Source organism: Solanum verrucosum, unplaced genomic scaffold (genome assembly GCF_900185275.1).
Source record: "Solanum verrucosum unplaced genomic scaffold, falcon-dt-bn FXZP01000057.1, whole genome shotgun sequence".
NCBI classification, from domain to species: Eukaryota; Viridiplantae; Streptophyta; class Magnoliopsida; order Solanales; family Solanaceae; genus Solanum; species Solanum verrucosum.
The window spans coordinates 37,196-52,437 of record NW_026019947.1 but is presented as its reverse complement, the minus strand read 5'-3'; the positions used below and the strand labels follow the sequence as shown (position 1 = coordinate 52,437).

The following is a 15,242-nucleotide window of genomic DNA, read 5'->3' as shown; positions in this document are numbered from 1 at the left end:
TATGATAATTATTGAAACTTTTTTCATATTTATTCTTCATTTAAATGAGGTTCCTAACTAGCTATTTCATAATTTCTAGTTGAATAGTTAGGAAATAATCACATAGGTAATATCGAAAAATTGTCTGTAATTTATGTCCTTAAATATTTTTAAGAGGTGTGTCAAATCTCAGCAATTCACTTGATATGAACTAGAGGGAACAAACCTTCGATATTTTAAGTGGAAAAATCGTTTTTGAAAGTTAAGTTGTATTTGAATATGCATTTTATTTTTAAAATAAATTAATTTGTGTGAGAAAAAAAAGTTACTTATTAAACTGGTCAAAATTAATTTTGAAAAACTCTCATTTTCAATAATTAAACCAAAAATCAGTCTAATGTGTAACTTAAAATATTTTAATTTTTTTTAAGATAGGAAAAATTTCATGTCCAAACGGGGCAATCTCAAAATATTTTTTTTGTAATGGAACATCAAATAATATTTTCTTTGAATTGCTTTTTATAATTAAGAGAGGGAAAAACAACGTAACCTTCTTCACTTATGTTTTCTTTTCTACCATAATCCATATAAAATAATTTTCTAAATTTTAAAGTAGATAGTAACACAAATAGTTTCTTCTACAAAATATTTTTGTTCATACCAAACACATCGTTATATTTCTCAATGATATTCCACTATACCTATAGTAACTAGATAAATATTAGACTTCTTATATTTTAGTTCAAAAACACTATATATTGTAGAAAAAATTCTTGATGGTGATAGCAAAATATTATAAACAATTGGAATCGAATACCAGCTTTTATATCCATTGGAATTTCAATCTTTAATTATATTATTATAGAGCTATCTTTTCTATTCTATTATTTCAGTAAATTATTGAAGAAAGAGTACCATGATATGATATCTCACCTTTAAATGGAGAATATATATATAGGAGTACTTGTCTCTACATGATCAATGAACAAATTCAATAGAAATGATAAAGGTCGCAATTCTCTTGTCTATTCGGACCATTATTACTAGTGTTAATGGAACTTTTTTCCTGTTCAATATTTACTTTGTAAAATAAAATTATAAATTGAATATAGGTGGGGGAGGCATAAAATATAATATTAGATAGATTTATACTAGGAGTCACAAACGAGTAGGCCATATTAAATATGAGCAGGTAGAAAATGAAAAAATATATATGATTTGTCCATATTTAACACATCTAGAAAATGAGTTAACCATATTATCCCTGGTTTCAAGAATAGTTTGGTGAGACACAAGCTAAAAGCCAAAAAACATTATAAAACTCTCTAGAGAAAGCAAAAATTCATAAAAGTAACAAGCATAAAAATGAATATTGATAATATGGATATCTATATTATCCATCTGAATATTCATTTTTTAGGTAAATAATATGAATAATATATTCATATATTTGGTCCTTTTCTAAAAAAATCAATGATCGACCCATATCCAATGAATCAAATTGGAATATGATTACTCGATTTTTTAATCATTCGTAGAGAGCATTTTATTTTTTAATAGGAGACTTTTTTTACATGAATTCAAATTTAATCAGACTTCAACATTAATAGTGGACATCGAATGAAAAATAATACGTACTTTTTTAAAAATACCCTAGACTAATAGCTTGACTGCATGCTAGATGATAAAAGAGCTTTTGCTCTGTGTATTATTCGAGATGTATATTTCAAAGAATCGTCCAAATAATGTTCTTCTTTTACCTTTCCAATTATTTCATTAGTTCACATGAAAACAACTACGTACTTTGATATATATATATATATATATATATATATATATATATATATATAAATTGGCAATTATTGAAGAATGTTCATCAAACTTAGATCTAACCAGCAAGGCATCATGTTCCATATAAATCAGTAATATTTGTCTGATTAAAAAGGAATAAAGCATTAGAATTTTTCTGAATTATGGCAAAATTACAATTACATACTTAAATTATAGAAATCCGTAACTCGTATGAATTTTATTTTTTCATATTATATAACCTTAAACTATGTGTGGGTCTTGTTACCCCTTAATTATGTTTAACCTATTTTTGTATTTAATTGACAAAATTGCACTATTTTTGTGTTTAACCTATTGTGTCTATTAAAGATGATGTTTGCATTGCTCGTTTTGATATCTATTTAATTATTTTTTAAATTTTACACAAATTTTCTTTATTAAAAATACTTTTAAGTTGTAATTAATGAGTACTCACTAATTATTAATAGTTAGACAAGCTTTTAGTTTCTGAAAAATAGTTTCGGCTACTCCTTCAAAAGATTTATTTTCTCTCCATAATTTGGTTAAACATTCCAGTTTTTAAAAATATTCAATTTCGGATATATACAAATAGACATACACATCTTACATAGGTAGAGTGTAAAGAAGAAGAGGTGTGAAAGGTGTGTGTTATGCGGTGGGGGGTGGAAGGAGAATTCTAATTTAGTTATTTATTTATTTTTATTATCTGACACTTGTGTTTTATTTTTATTTTATTTTTTGTCACGTAAATTTTCGAAAGTAAATTTACTTTTAAATAATAAGTAAATGTATGTAATAAACCGTATACACTTTGCAAATCACATTCACTCAACTAATTATTAATTAAAAAAAGCCACCCAAGCACATAAGTAGTCCAATATTAGCCAAAATAAAATAAAAATAACTATAACCTTTTTTTAATTTTTTTTTTCTTGTAGTTGTATTCGTGGGAAGAATCTGTGAAACTTTTTGCAATATCCTTATTGAATGCAAAAATACAACGACAGCACACCATAAAAAAGTGTAGCTGAAACAAACTATCATTGGGCCATTTCGGCAACAAACCCTAATTTTTTATTTTTATTTTTTTTGAATGCAAGTTTAACCAGAGTTGAGTTAGGTAGTATTCCATTATTCTATTTTTTAAAATTTTGATTTTTAAATATGTAATAACGTTCTTGTATAATTAAAGACTTCTCATTTAATTAAAGAAAACAAAAAGCATAAAGTATTTTTTTAAATATAAAAATATATTTTTCTTGTAATTGAAGTGACGAGAACAGAAGAAATCTTTTTCGAAAAGACATAATATATAAATGCACCATTTAACTTGGTTTCAGTTGACATCTATACAATTCAACTTTGGGTGTATACAAGTAGACACTTAAACTTGTATAAAGTTAAACAAGTAGATACACGTGTCCTACGTGACACAACACACATATGACGCCACGTAAGATGTGAAAATATCATGTAGGTCGCCACGTAGAATACATGTGTCTGTTTATTCAATTTTATACAAGTTTAGTATCTATTTATGTACACCTAAAGTTGAAAAACATAATTATCAATTGATGTCAAGTTAAAAGGACGTGTTAATCTATTGTACCTTACTGAAAGTACCATTTTTTTTTGTTTAACCAGAGTTGAGTTAGGTAGTGACCATATGAATGAGTTTATGACCGTTTGAAAGGCAATAGGCACACACATGTACATGTACAGTCAATTATATATGACAAAGCCTTTAGCTTTACTGCTCAATTTCCAAAAACACTGTCTCCCATACTCAACAAAAACATACACACATATATATGAAATATACTGTAAATTTACACTTATCATACATATAAAGTACCACTATAACAGGCATATAGCTCCTGTACTTCAGTAGCCACTCTCATTTTTGTTGTCTAGAAAACTCTGTTTCCCATTGCACTCTTCTTCTTCCTCTCTAACCAACCAACTTTTTCTCTTGAAAAGTAAAGTGCAATTTCTTCATTATTGCTTTCTCGATCATGGCTGCTTTTATGTTATCTTTGGTGTTTTTATTGGCTATCACTGGTCACTCAAGTAAGCTGCCACTTTTCACTTTGCCCTCAAGCTTTCTTTGTTATCTGTGTTTCTTGAGATGGGGTTTCACTATATATTGTTCTTAAGGATGTTCTTGATACTACTAAGTTCAAAGATTCAGTCTTTTTCTCTTTGCCTTCAAGTATTCTGCAGTTTTCATATTTTTATTGAGATGGGGTTCCACTATTTTGCTCTTAAGTATGTTCTTGATTCTATTAAGTTCAAAGATTCAGTCTTTTCCCCTTGGTCTTCAAGTTTTCATATTTTTCTTGAGATGGGGCTTCACTAAATGTTTCCCTTGAGGATGTTCTTGATTCAACCAAGTTCAAAGATTCAGTCTTTTCCCTTTGCCTTCAAGATTTCTGCATTTTCATTATTATCTTCAAATGGGGTTTCACCATAGTTTGCTTTTAAGGATGTTCTTGATAATATCAATTTCAAAGATTCAATCTTTTTCCCTCATATTCTCTTTGTTTTCTGCATTTTTCATGTTTTTCTTGAGATGGGGTTTCACTATATTATGCTCTTATAGATGTTCTTGATTCTTTTGAGTTCAAAGATTCAATCTTTTTCCCTTTTATCTTCATATTTTCTCTGTTTTCTGCATTTTTCATATTTTTCTTGATATGGAGTTTCACTTTATTTTGCTCTCAAAGATGTTCTTGATTCTATTAAGTTCAAAGATTCAGTCTTTTTCCCTTTAATAGGAAAAACACAATGAGATTTACTTGTTTGAGCTGATTTTCTTGTGGATTTTGTTTCTACAGGTGCTAGTTACTGTATTTGCAAAGATGGTGAAGATGTAAAAATTCTTCAGGAGAACATAGATTATGCCTGTGGATCTGGAGCTGATTGCACAGCTATCCATACTAATGGTGCTTGTTTCAACCCTGACAGTGTCAAAGATCATTGCAACTATGCTGTAAATAGCTATTATCAAAGAAAAGGTGCATCTGGTGCTAGCTGTGACTTTAAAGGAACTGCAACTTTGACACCAACTGCACCAGCTTGTAAAGTTTCCTCATTTATACACTAATCTATATATTCATTTTGTCACTTTCAAAGATTTATTGTTAATTTTTTTTGTTTTGTTTTTGATCATCAGCTACTGGTTCTGGATGTGTATATCAGTCCACTGCAGGGTATGTTTTCTAAACTTGTGTTATAATATGTTATGTTAGATCTAGCATTGCATTAGATTCTACTTAAAGTTTTACCTTAAAAGTAAAGGAAAGATTCTTAGTGTCACTCTTGGTTGTGTGATGATGATAGCTTCAATTTAAAGCTCATTTACCTTTTGATCTTAGAGAAAAGGTTGCACTCTTTTTTTTTCTTGTGTCAATTACAAGTTGTGTGTTTTTGAAGGTAAAGGGTTGGTGAAGGAAGTTAAAAGTGTGTCTTTGGGTATGGAAATGTTGTTGGGCTAAAACAATCCATAGATCAAGAGAGTGTTAACATGATGTTTAAACCCACACTATTTTCCTCAAATGCCTTTGTTCAAACTCCCCACCGACAAATACATAAGGGTCGTAGCTAGTATAGAGACAACTTATGATCATGTGTTAAATTTATGTATAAGTTCTGTAACATTTGATAGCAAAATTAGGGAAGTAAGTTATTCGTGTATAAAAGTAATATACCCCATTTAAAAAGGAATGACCTACTTTTTCTAAGTCTGTTTAAAAAAGAATCACTCATTTTCTTTTTTGGTAACACTTTAGTTTCAACTTTTCATGGGACATGTTTAAGACCACAAGATTAAAAGACATTTTGATACATTTGACATAACTTTAATATAAGACCACAACATTAATAAATCTTATTTATTTTTTATACTCTATGTCAAGTCAAACTAGTTCATTCGTTTTGAAACAACAGATGGAGTACGATGTTTAATTTGCACTTTAGAAACCCACATAACTAATAAGTAGATGTATAAGTTGTGAGTGAATTTGTGTACTATTTTATACAAGGGCAAAGCCAATGTACTAATAATAAGTACAACAACTTTGATCTAAATTCTATATTTGTCTAAAGAACCTCATACCCCACAAACTTTAAATTGTGGCTCCACCTCTGATTTTATACGGAGTAGAAGATTGAATAATTAATACCCGCATAGTTAATATTTGCATGAATCTAATCAATTACTAAACAATCCCTTAAAGAATAAATTCACTTGATTATGACTTCAATGGTCGGTTGTTCTATGATTGTTGGTGCTTTTTCTAGTCCAACACTTTATTTTACCATAAACTTCCAATAGCTGTATATTGTCACTACTCACTACCAAATTTGGTGAGTTTGTGTCTTCATCATGTGCTTTTGTGAGCTGTCTTGATATCTTATGTCTGTTAATGCTCAATGTGTACCTTTTTTTCTTTGCTATGACGAAAATTTCAGGTGTATCCTACCATCATGTAACATTTTTTAATCATGTTAGTTCATTAGTTTGTGTCATGCTTACTTGCTTCATGTACCAACATTTTTTAGTCCTATTAGTTCATTCATTTATTTGTCATGCTACTTGTTTCCCTCATGACGTTTTCGTGTACTAATAATACTCCCTCTTGTTCCAAATATTTTTGGCAAGCTTGCGGAGACATTTATTGACATAATACATACATAAACATGCTCTTTAACTTGGTCTCAGCTGATATTTATGTCTTCCAACTTTGGGCGTCCACAAGTAGACACTTAAAACTTGTTTAAAGTTGTACAAGTAGACACATGTATCCTACGCGACGTCCTATGTGGCAATTCATGTCGGACACATGTGTCTACTTATTCAACCTTATACATGTTTAGTGTCTATTAGTGGACACCTATAGTTGGAGGACATAGATGTCAACTGATGTCAAATTAAATGAATCGCGTATGTATTGTACCTTTGTTTCTTGAATCTTTCCTTCAATTCCAATTAGTTGTTAGTTAATTTTGTGAAGTTTTTAATGAGATAAAGATAGTTCAAACAAATAATCTATGTTGAATGTCTCCTTAAAGGGTGTGCATTCAAAAATCTTATAAGACAGATAATATGGATGGAGCATAGTATTGTATATTGGTTAATCGGTTCGATATGGCTCTTGATATCCTTTATTCATTTGTTTACCAGAAACACAAGTCCAACAACTGTACCAGGAACTACAAGTCCATCAACAGGAGGCACTAGCACTGGCAGTGGAAGTGGCACAACATTACCAGGGACTAATCCAGTTTTTGGACTTGGACCAAGTGGCATGACCAACACAGACATAAATGGTGGTACTATTATTCATCAAAACACTGTGTTTTTCACCATGACCCTTTTGTTTACAACCTTGTTGGTATGCCTAAGGGCCTAAAAGAAACAAGAATGAAAGAAGGGTAGGGGGGTGTATAAGGGACAATTAAGCTCATTTGCCTAATTGAATAGAATTTTGGGTTGGTAAGGGGGGAATTATGTGGACACAACTTCCACTTCTTCTTTTTTTGGTTTTGTGGTTTCTTGTTTTTAACATCTACTTTTTATTTTGTCATGAAAAAGTTCCCCTTTAAGAGGAGGTGGAAACAGTTTATTAATTAGTGGTGTAGAAGGGGGCCTACTCTCTATCTTTTTAGATTTTTCCCTTTTGTATATCTAGAGAGTAGAGAAAAGAGGCTGTAATTTTTTATTCAAATATTGTTATCAATGAGACTGCTCACTACTTTGCCCATCTTTTTTGGAGTTATTCTTTGATTTGATACAAAATTTAAAAAATAATATTTTGAAATTGTGATTCAAAACAATTTTGGAATATGTGTGCTTACAAATCTACTTCATTCAATAAAAGAGAAATTTTTAAGTTAAAAAAAGTATAAATGTTGTAGATGGACTTGAAAAAAAAGTATGCTGATAAGTTATTTTGAAATAAGTTACTTTACCATGAAGGTATAAATGATGGAATAAAAAACTAGTATATCTTATATCACACACAAAACGATTCACTGTTGTTGATTGTGAGATTAAAATATAATGTTAAGAGAATATTGTACTTACTATTGTCTTCCAGTGAATAAAAATTAGACAAGACAGAGGAACTAACCTGACTCATCCCATGTGCTATCAAGGAGAAAGAAAACAAAACACCAACTAGATATATCAGTTACTCAACAGCATTAGAAAATCATACTAGCTCTTATGATCAGCAATACCACAAAATCTCAATGATTTTTATAGTCACTTGAGCCCATTTGAATTGATTTAACAAAAGTAATTTTTTTGAAATATTAAAAATAATTTTAAAAATAAATAATTATGTGTTTGAATAGAAGTATTGCAGTTGAAAGAAAGTTATTAATGTGTTTAGCAAATAAGTGCCGTTAAATATCTTTTTTTATCAAAATGTCTGAAATACTCTCAAAGCTGATAACATTATAAAAAGTCGATTAATTTTAGATTTTTAATTTCTAAAAAAAAATTAATTTATATTTTAATTCAATTTCAAGAACTTATTATTTAAGTTAGTTTTATATGCACAATTTATTTTAAAATTTTAAAATATATAATTTGAATAGATCACATGAAAGATGTAAGATTCATTTTTAATTACATTCACAAGTAATAATATTTGCCTATTATTTGCATATTTCTTTATCATCACAAATTATTTATAGAGGAATATAAATTTATTGTTTAAGTTAATTTTATATGCACAACTTATTTTATATGCACACATATTCTCTTTCATTAATGCAACAATAGATTTTCTATTACTTTTTCACTTGATTACTAGTTCTAATACCATCAGTTGAAATTTGTCTTTTTAGTGCTAGCTTAGGAAACATAGTAGAATTCATATCTTGTGGATGATCATCACTTCATTACCATTTTCATCATTAGGATTAATAAAGTGTTTCCTACCATCATCATCAATAACATTAATTCTTTCTTCTCTAAAATTTACCCAGTTTTTCAAAAAAATGTTCTTGATTTGCGACACGTGTTCTTCCGTAGCAACAATATCAGAAAATAATGCATCATAGCAAAATCATATGAGTGAAAAATCTTTATTTCTAAATTTTTTATATCGAACATCAACCTGTAAAAAAAGATAAGATACAAATTTAGGTAAATTAAAATTCAACAATGAATGAAATAAGAAAGACATATAGAACATTATGATAAATGTACCTTAATTTTTTGCTTTCACTAATCATCATCTGCCATAATTGTATTTTTGGTGGCATCACATCCTATATGTATCCCCTCTCATCAATTGCTTAAAAAGAGTCCACTCGGCGTTCAAGCTATTTCGATAAAAAAAAAATTATAGTCTTTCCGTCTTTTTATTGAACTCATTGGTCATATTTTTCCTCCATCTTTATATAAATGAGCGTTTTGGTCTATTTCATTTCATAATCTCTAATTTACATAACTCTACAAATTTGAGATGAGCATCATCATTCCACTTAGCATTAATTTGTCCCAAATTAATTTCTGACATGGTGCAAATGATCTAAAGATGAAAATTGATAAGAAAATTGAGAATAACTACTTCTCTAATCTTATGATAGATGACAAATATATGTTATACACAATCAAATTATATATTACAAATATATATATATATATATATATATATATATATATATATAAAGACTATTTGATATATAATCCGAAAAAGATACAGAAAACAATACTACAACAACAAAATAAAACACACAAAAAAATACATAATTCAAAAAGAAAATGCAAAAATCGAGAGAGAATGAAGAAGAAACTAAAAATTGTTCATTATTTTCCTGCATCTAGTTGTTGAACTGATACCATTGCTATCGAAGAAACTTAAACTAAACAAATTCAAAGGATGCAACCAATTAGGCAGTATCTTTTTAGGGTGTCCAATGGTCGTTGACAACTTGTAAATTCCTAGATGCAACAATAAAAGAAAATAGAAAAATTAAAAATACATAATCCAAAAAAATAATACAAAAATCGGGAGAGAATGAAGAATAACTCACTTCAATATCAATAATTTCGTTTCGTAAAATCTGAAAGGTTGAAGAAGAACAAGAAAACGGAGTAGGGGAAGCATTGGAGCGGCGCATCATCAAAGAAATGATGGAATTAAGACTGCTTAATATTTTCAATCAAAGGCAGAATAAAATATTTTTGTATTTTATTTCTAAAATTAGTATATTTTATACCTTACACTAAACAATTTACAGTAATAGATTACTATGTATTGTCCTCTTTGTGTTAAAACTTAAAAGTAACCTTGTTTCCCGTTAATTAAGAAGTTAAAAAGTTACAAACATTTTTACTGTTCTTTATTGTGAGATAAAAAAATAATTCTAAGAGAATATTGTACTAGTATACTATTGTCTTCCACTGAATAAAAAATTAGAGAAGGACAGAGGAACTAACCTGACTCATCCCTTGTGCTATCAAAGGAGAAAGAAAACAAAACGCCAACTAACATACCACAAATTCGCAAGAAAATAATTTTTATAGTCACTTACGAATTTAATAGAAAAAAATACTTATTTGTAAAAAAAATAATTAAATTTTCCTACTCTGAATAAGTGCCACCATCCTAATAATTAGTATTCAATATCTTCTTCAGTGGAACTTAAAAATAATTAAAACAATATTTATATTCCTATCATTAGCGATAACAATAATAATAATCTAAATAAAAGGATGTTATATGAACAGTGGAGCTAAGAGTTAGTTGTTGGTTTTAGCAAGGTGTGAATGGAAAGTAAGAAGAGAAAATGAAAAATGTGGGGAACCAATTTGAAGGAAAAATGAAAAGCCATTCTTTGAAGATGAAAAATCATTTCTCCCATATTGGTAGAAGAAATGAAAATAATTGTCCTTATATTAAGAAACACTTCCTTTAGTTCTTAAAGGGTTAAGAAGAAGGTGCCCCTCACGCCGTCGTCGTCACTCGGCTTTGGATTTGGATTTGGCAAATGATTGATTGATAGTATTTTTGGACAAAATTTATTTAATCAATCTCATTAATTTATTTCCTTTCTCTTATAAATTAATTCATAATATTAGTTAATTAACAAAATTAATTTTGCGTAACAGAATTATTTGAAATTCTGCGTAATGGTAAATTCATTTGAAGGGATCTGTTCCTTCCGAAAAGACGTTATTTTTTTCAAAAAGACACAACGTTCTGGAAAGACATGTTTGAACAAATTTGTCTGAACAGACGCGTTCCTTGCTGCAAATGGCTATAAATATAGAGTCTTTTTCCGTTTTTAAACACTGAATTTTTTTTCCTCTCTGCATACATTTACTTACAAAAACAAAATTGTCGATCGACTGAGTCTGTGTGTGCTCTCGTTGTTGTTCTTGCGTTTGCTGAAATTAGTGAAGTTTGAGGTACCGCTACTTCTCTAATAGTTAATCCGTTTTATCTTGGGAGGAATTAATCTGTAACCTCGGGTACTTGAGGGGATTGAATTTCTTAAGGAAACACAATGGGTTCTGTGAACTCGGATTTTATTTTTCTGTCTATCTGTTTCATCTTTTTTCTGTTTTTGTTTTTGACTAACCTGAATACATGAGATAACAATCTTAAGAAATTTAAATAGTTTCTGTATTTGAGGTTTCTAGAGATTAAAACCTTTATGATTTTCTACTCTATTTGAATTTCTAAAATTCATTCGATTAACGATTAAAAGAACATAAAAACTTTATCGTTAAATTGGAAACAAGTTGTGTAAGGAATTATTCTTTATTGTTAGTATTTCACATACTAAAATTGTCTGCCATTTGTGACAGAAAAATGACAAATTCAAGTCAAGTAAATAATGGAACAGTGAGTGCTGCAACAACATCGGTTGCACAAAATCGTTCAACTGCTGCCCTTGCATCGGCTGAGAAACCTGCAAAGTTTTCTAGAGTCGACTTCAAGAGATGGCAGCAGAAAATGTTCTTCTATCTGACTACGTTGAGTCTGCAGAGGTTCATTAATGAGAACGTTCCTATCATATCGGTTGAAACTCTGACCGAAGAACGATTATTGGTAACAAAAGCATGGACACATTCAAATTTTTTGTATAAAAATTATATTCTGAGTGTCTTGCAAGATGATCTGTACAATGTGTACAATAGTGTCAAGACCTCAAAGGAACTATGGGATGCTTTAGAAAAGAAGTACAAAACAGAGGATGTCGGAATGAAGAAGTTCATTGTGGCAAAGTTTTTGGACTATAAGATGATAGACAGTAAGATCGTCGTCACCCAAGTTCAAGAACTTTAGGTCATAATCCATGATCTCCTTGCTGAAGGTATAAATTTATTTAATGCCTATGTTGAACATAATAAGTCTATTATTTATACTTACATAATCTTAAATGCAGGATTGATTGTGAATAATGTTTTTCAAGTGGCGGCCATTATTGAAAAGTTACCTCTGTTATGGAAGGACTTCAAAAACTACTTGAAACATAAACACAAGGACATGACTATTGAAGATCTCATGGTAAGATTGAGAATCGAAGAAGATAACAAGGCCACAGAAAAGAGGTCACGTGGTAATTCAACAATATCTGGAGTAAATATTGTTGAAGAAGTTCCCACAAAATCAAAGAAAAAAAAGAAAACATCTGGTCCAAAGCGCAATCCTCCTAAGAAGAAATTCAATGGAAACTGCTTCAATTGTGGCAAACGTGGTCATAGAGCTACTGAATGTCAGGGTCCCAAGAAGGACAAGAAGAAGTGTTGACACCCAATTTTGACCGACCTTTAACCCTTTTTGGGAATGCTATCCGATTAAATACGCATTTTAAATTTTTTTTTTTTTTGAGTTCTAAAATTCTAGTTGATTTTGTCTAAAATTGTACATTTTAGTATGTGTACGTTATAAAATTATCATAAATATTATTAAGATATTTTAAAATTATTAGTAAAAGGAAAAGTATTTATTTTATTTAAATGTTTTAAAATTTAAGTGATTTCAATTATATAAAATATTTATGATATGTGTAGTATTTAATTGAATAGCATTTCTTAAAAATTTTCTCAAAATCATTTAACTTATAGCCTTTTTTATTCTAATTCCTTTCAATTCCAGCCTAATTAATTCCAATTTTATTTCAATTATAGCCATCCTTTCATTTCAATTCTAGCATATTTTATTACAAATTTGGCCATTCCAATTTTCAATCTAATTTTCAGAATTTTAATTCCATTTAATCCTAACCGTCCATCTTAAATTAAATCCTATCCGCTCATCTAAATTGATCAATGGTCCGGATTTGATCCTCTTATTTTCCTATTTTACATCTAATGAACTCCTAACCCTAACTTCATTCTTCCTCTCTTCTCCTCCAAGCAGCCGCCGCCCCTAGCTCTCTTCTTCTCCAGCGAGAGCTTCCTCTCTCCTGTCGCCTCTCCCCTCCGCCCTCTTGTTTCTCAGACGAGACAATGCAACGACCAACAGCAGTTCCGGTACTTTCTTTCCCTCACATCCCCTCTTTTCTCCCTTCCTCTTCTCTCTTCTCTACCATCTTCGCAGGACCACCAGCAGATTCCACCGGTGAAGACAGCACTGGCCAGCAGCAACAACGCTGCTCTTTGATGGCGAAGCGGCCAGCGAATGGCGAGAGCAGCCAGCAGTAGGCATTGCTCTATATATATATTTTTTTTTTTCTCTCGAACCAGCAGCAGCTCCAAACAGCAACACCAGCTCCAAGCAACAGCTCCACAACAGCCAGCCAGCGAGGACAGCAACAACAGCCGCTCCGGCGAGGCGTGAAACAGCAGCAACCAAAAGACACCAGTAGCAACAGCCGACGACAACCCCGGCCAGCAGCGAGTTCTGGCAAAATTCAAGGTTTTAGGATCGATTGAAGACGGATCTCATCAGATCCGTCCTAGTAAGCCTTAATCTAATTATTTGTCAAGCTTTTATGGCATCTTTAACTATTTGGGAGATGAATATTTCGAGAAACATTAGCTCTCTATGTGCAATTTAACCTCGTTTCACCATTATTGTTCATTATCTGCTCATTGATGCTTGGGTCCCAGATTGCATACATTTGTTATGTTTGTTTATATTCCGATTTATGTTCATCTTGCAACTGTGTGCTGGTAAATATTAATTTATGCTATTATATTCATAATACTCCGCTGCATGTATCAATTAGTTTAATAATACATGTTAATTCTTGGCTACTTCTTAATTTTATTCTTTGACTATTTCTGAATAATTTTTGTTTATACGTGACATAGTTGTTTGGAATCATCGATTAGATTTGCTTGATTTTAGTTTTAATGTACTGTTGACATGAATAAGTAGATTAGCAATAAATTAGTGCTCCATCTAATGGTAATCTTAACGTGTTAATGGATTCTTGGTATCTTATTTGATTTATTTATACCATGCCTGCTAATTGACTCTTAGTAATTTATTTGACTTAGTAAGATTATTGCTTGTTTTACAACAGTAAAATTAGTAATGATGATTCTGTGCCCTTGCCTTAATCGTGATTCCCAACATTAATCATGGCAACAGAGAAATCCCTTTTCCTTTTTATGTTATCTAGGTATTTTATTTAAGTGCATATTCATGTGAGTTGTACATTTCTCCATAATTTTGGTAAATATTGCTGACCTCTTTCCCGATATATGCTTGCTCTTCTGTATATTGTTAATTAATGTAGTGATTCCGTAATTGATTTATTTACCTTAATTGAAATCAGCAAGCATTGTATTTTAGGATTTGTCTCACTAATTTTTGGGATTTTTTCGGCTGATTTAGTTCTCCCTTTGTTTAAGGAGATCCTTTTATCGATCCTAAAATTATTTCTTTTCCTTATTATGTGTCCTCCTACTCCCTATATAAATAAAACTTCCGCACTCTTTTCTGACAGAGACATTGACTCACGAGACTAACTCTAAGAAAAGAAAAAATATTACTCTCCATTCTTAAAAGAATTAAAATTCCGGTGAATTTTCTAAGTGCTTTTTACTCAATTTTGTTGTGTTCGGGTCTAGCATCGAATCAATTTGGATCATCATTGCTGATAAATAATTCTGCATAATTGGTTAGTTCCGTTTACTAGTTTAAACTTGCATTGTTCATATTTTATTGTTTAAATGAGCAAAGGAAGCGGCTGGATCAGTTTTCTCCTCCTTTTATGTGTGATTATATATATGTGATTTGTTGTCATATCCTGTCTAAGTGTAAATCGTTGCTATTATGTATTGCTTGTAGTGTATTGTTCTTTTAAATTAGCAGGACATTTGGAAACCTTGAGCATTAGATTGAAGAGCTGCCTGTGGACAAATTTCCGGATGAGACTGTTTTGTTTTAAGCTTATATTTTGCATTCCTTGTTCTTTTATTCGGTTTTGTAATAAGCTTGTAGTAATTCTTTAACTCTACCTCTATATAA

At 30.4% G+C, this 15,242-nt stretch overlaps 1 protein-coding gene across 1 annotated transcript; it reads left to right on the top strand.

Annotated features, from left to right (window-relative positions):
* The first annotated feature begins 3,665 nt into the window (after positions 1–3,665).
* On the top strand, positions 3,666–7,554 carry LOC125810452 (PLASMODESMATA CALLOSE-BINDING PROTEIN 2-like). The gene is made up of 4 exons (XM_049489931.1): positions 3,666–3,861; positions 4,629–4,871; positions 4,967–5,003; positions 6,977–7,554. Exons 1-4 carry the CDS (start codon positions 3,807–3,809, stop codon positions 7,203–7,205), a joined length of 564 nt encoding a protein of 187 aa, XP_049345888.1. The 5' UTR covers positions 3,666–3,806; the 3' UTR covers positions 7,206–7,554.
* Positions 7,555–15,242: the final 7,688 nt, after the last annotated feature.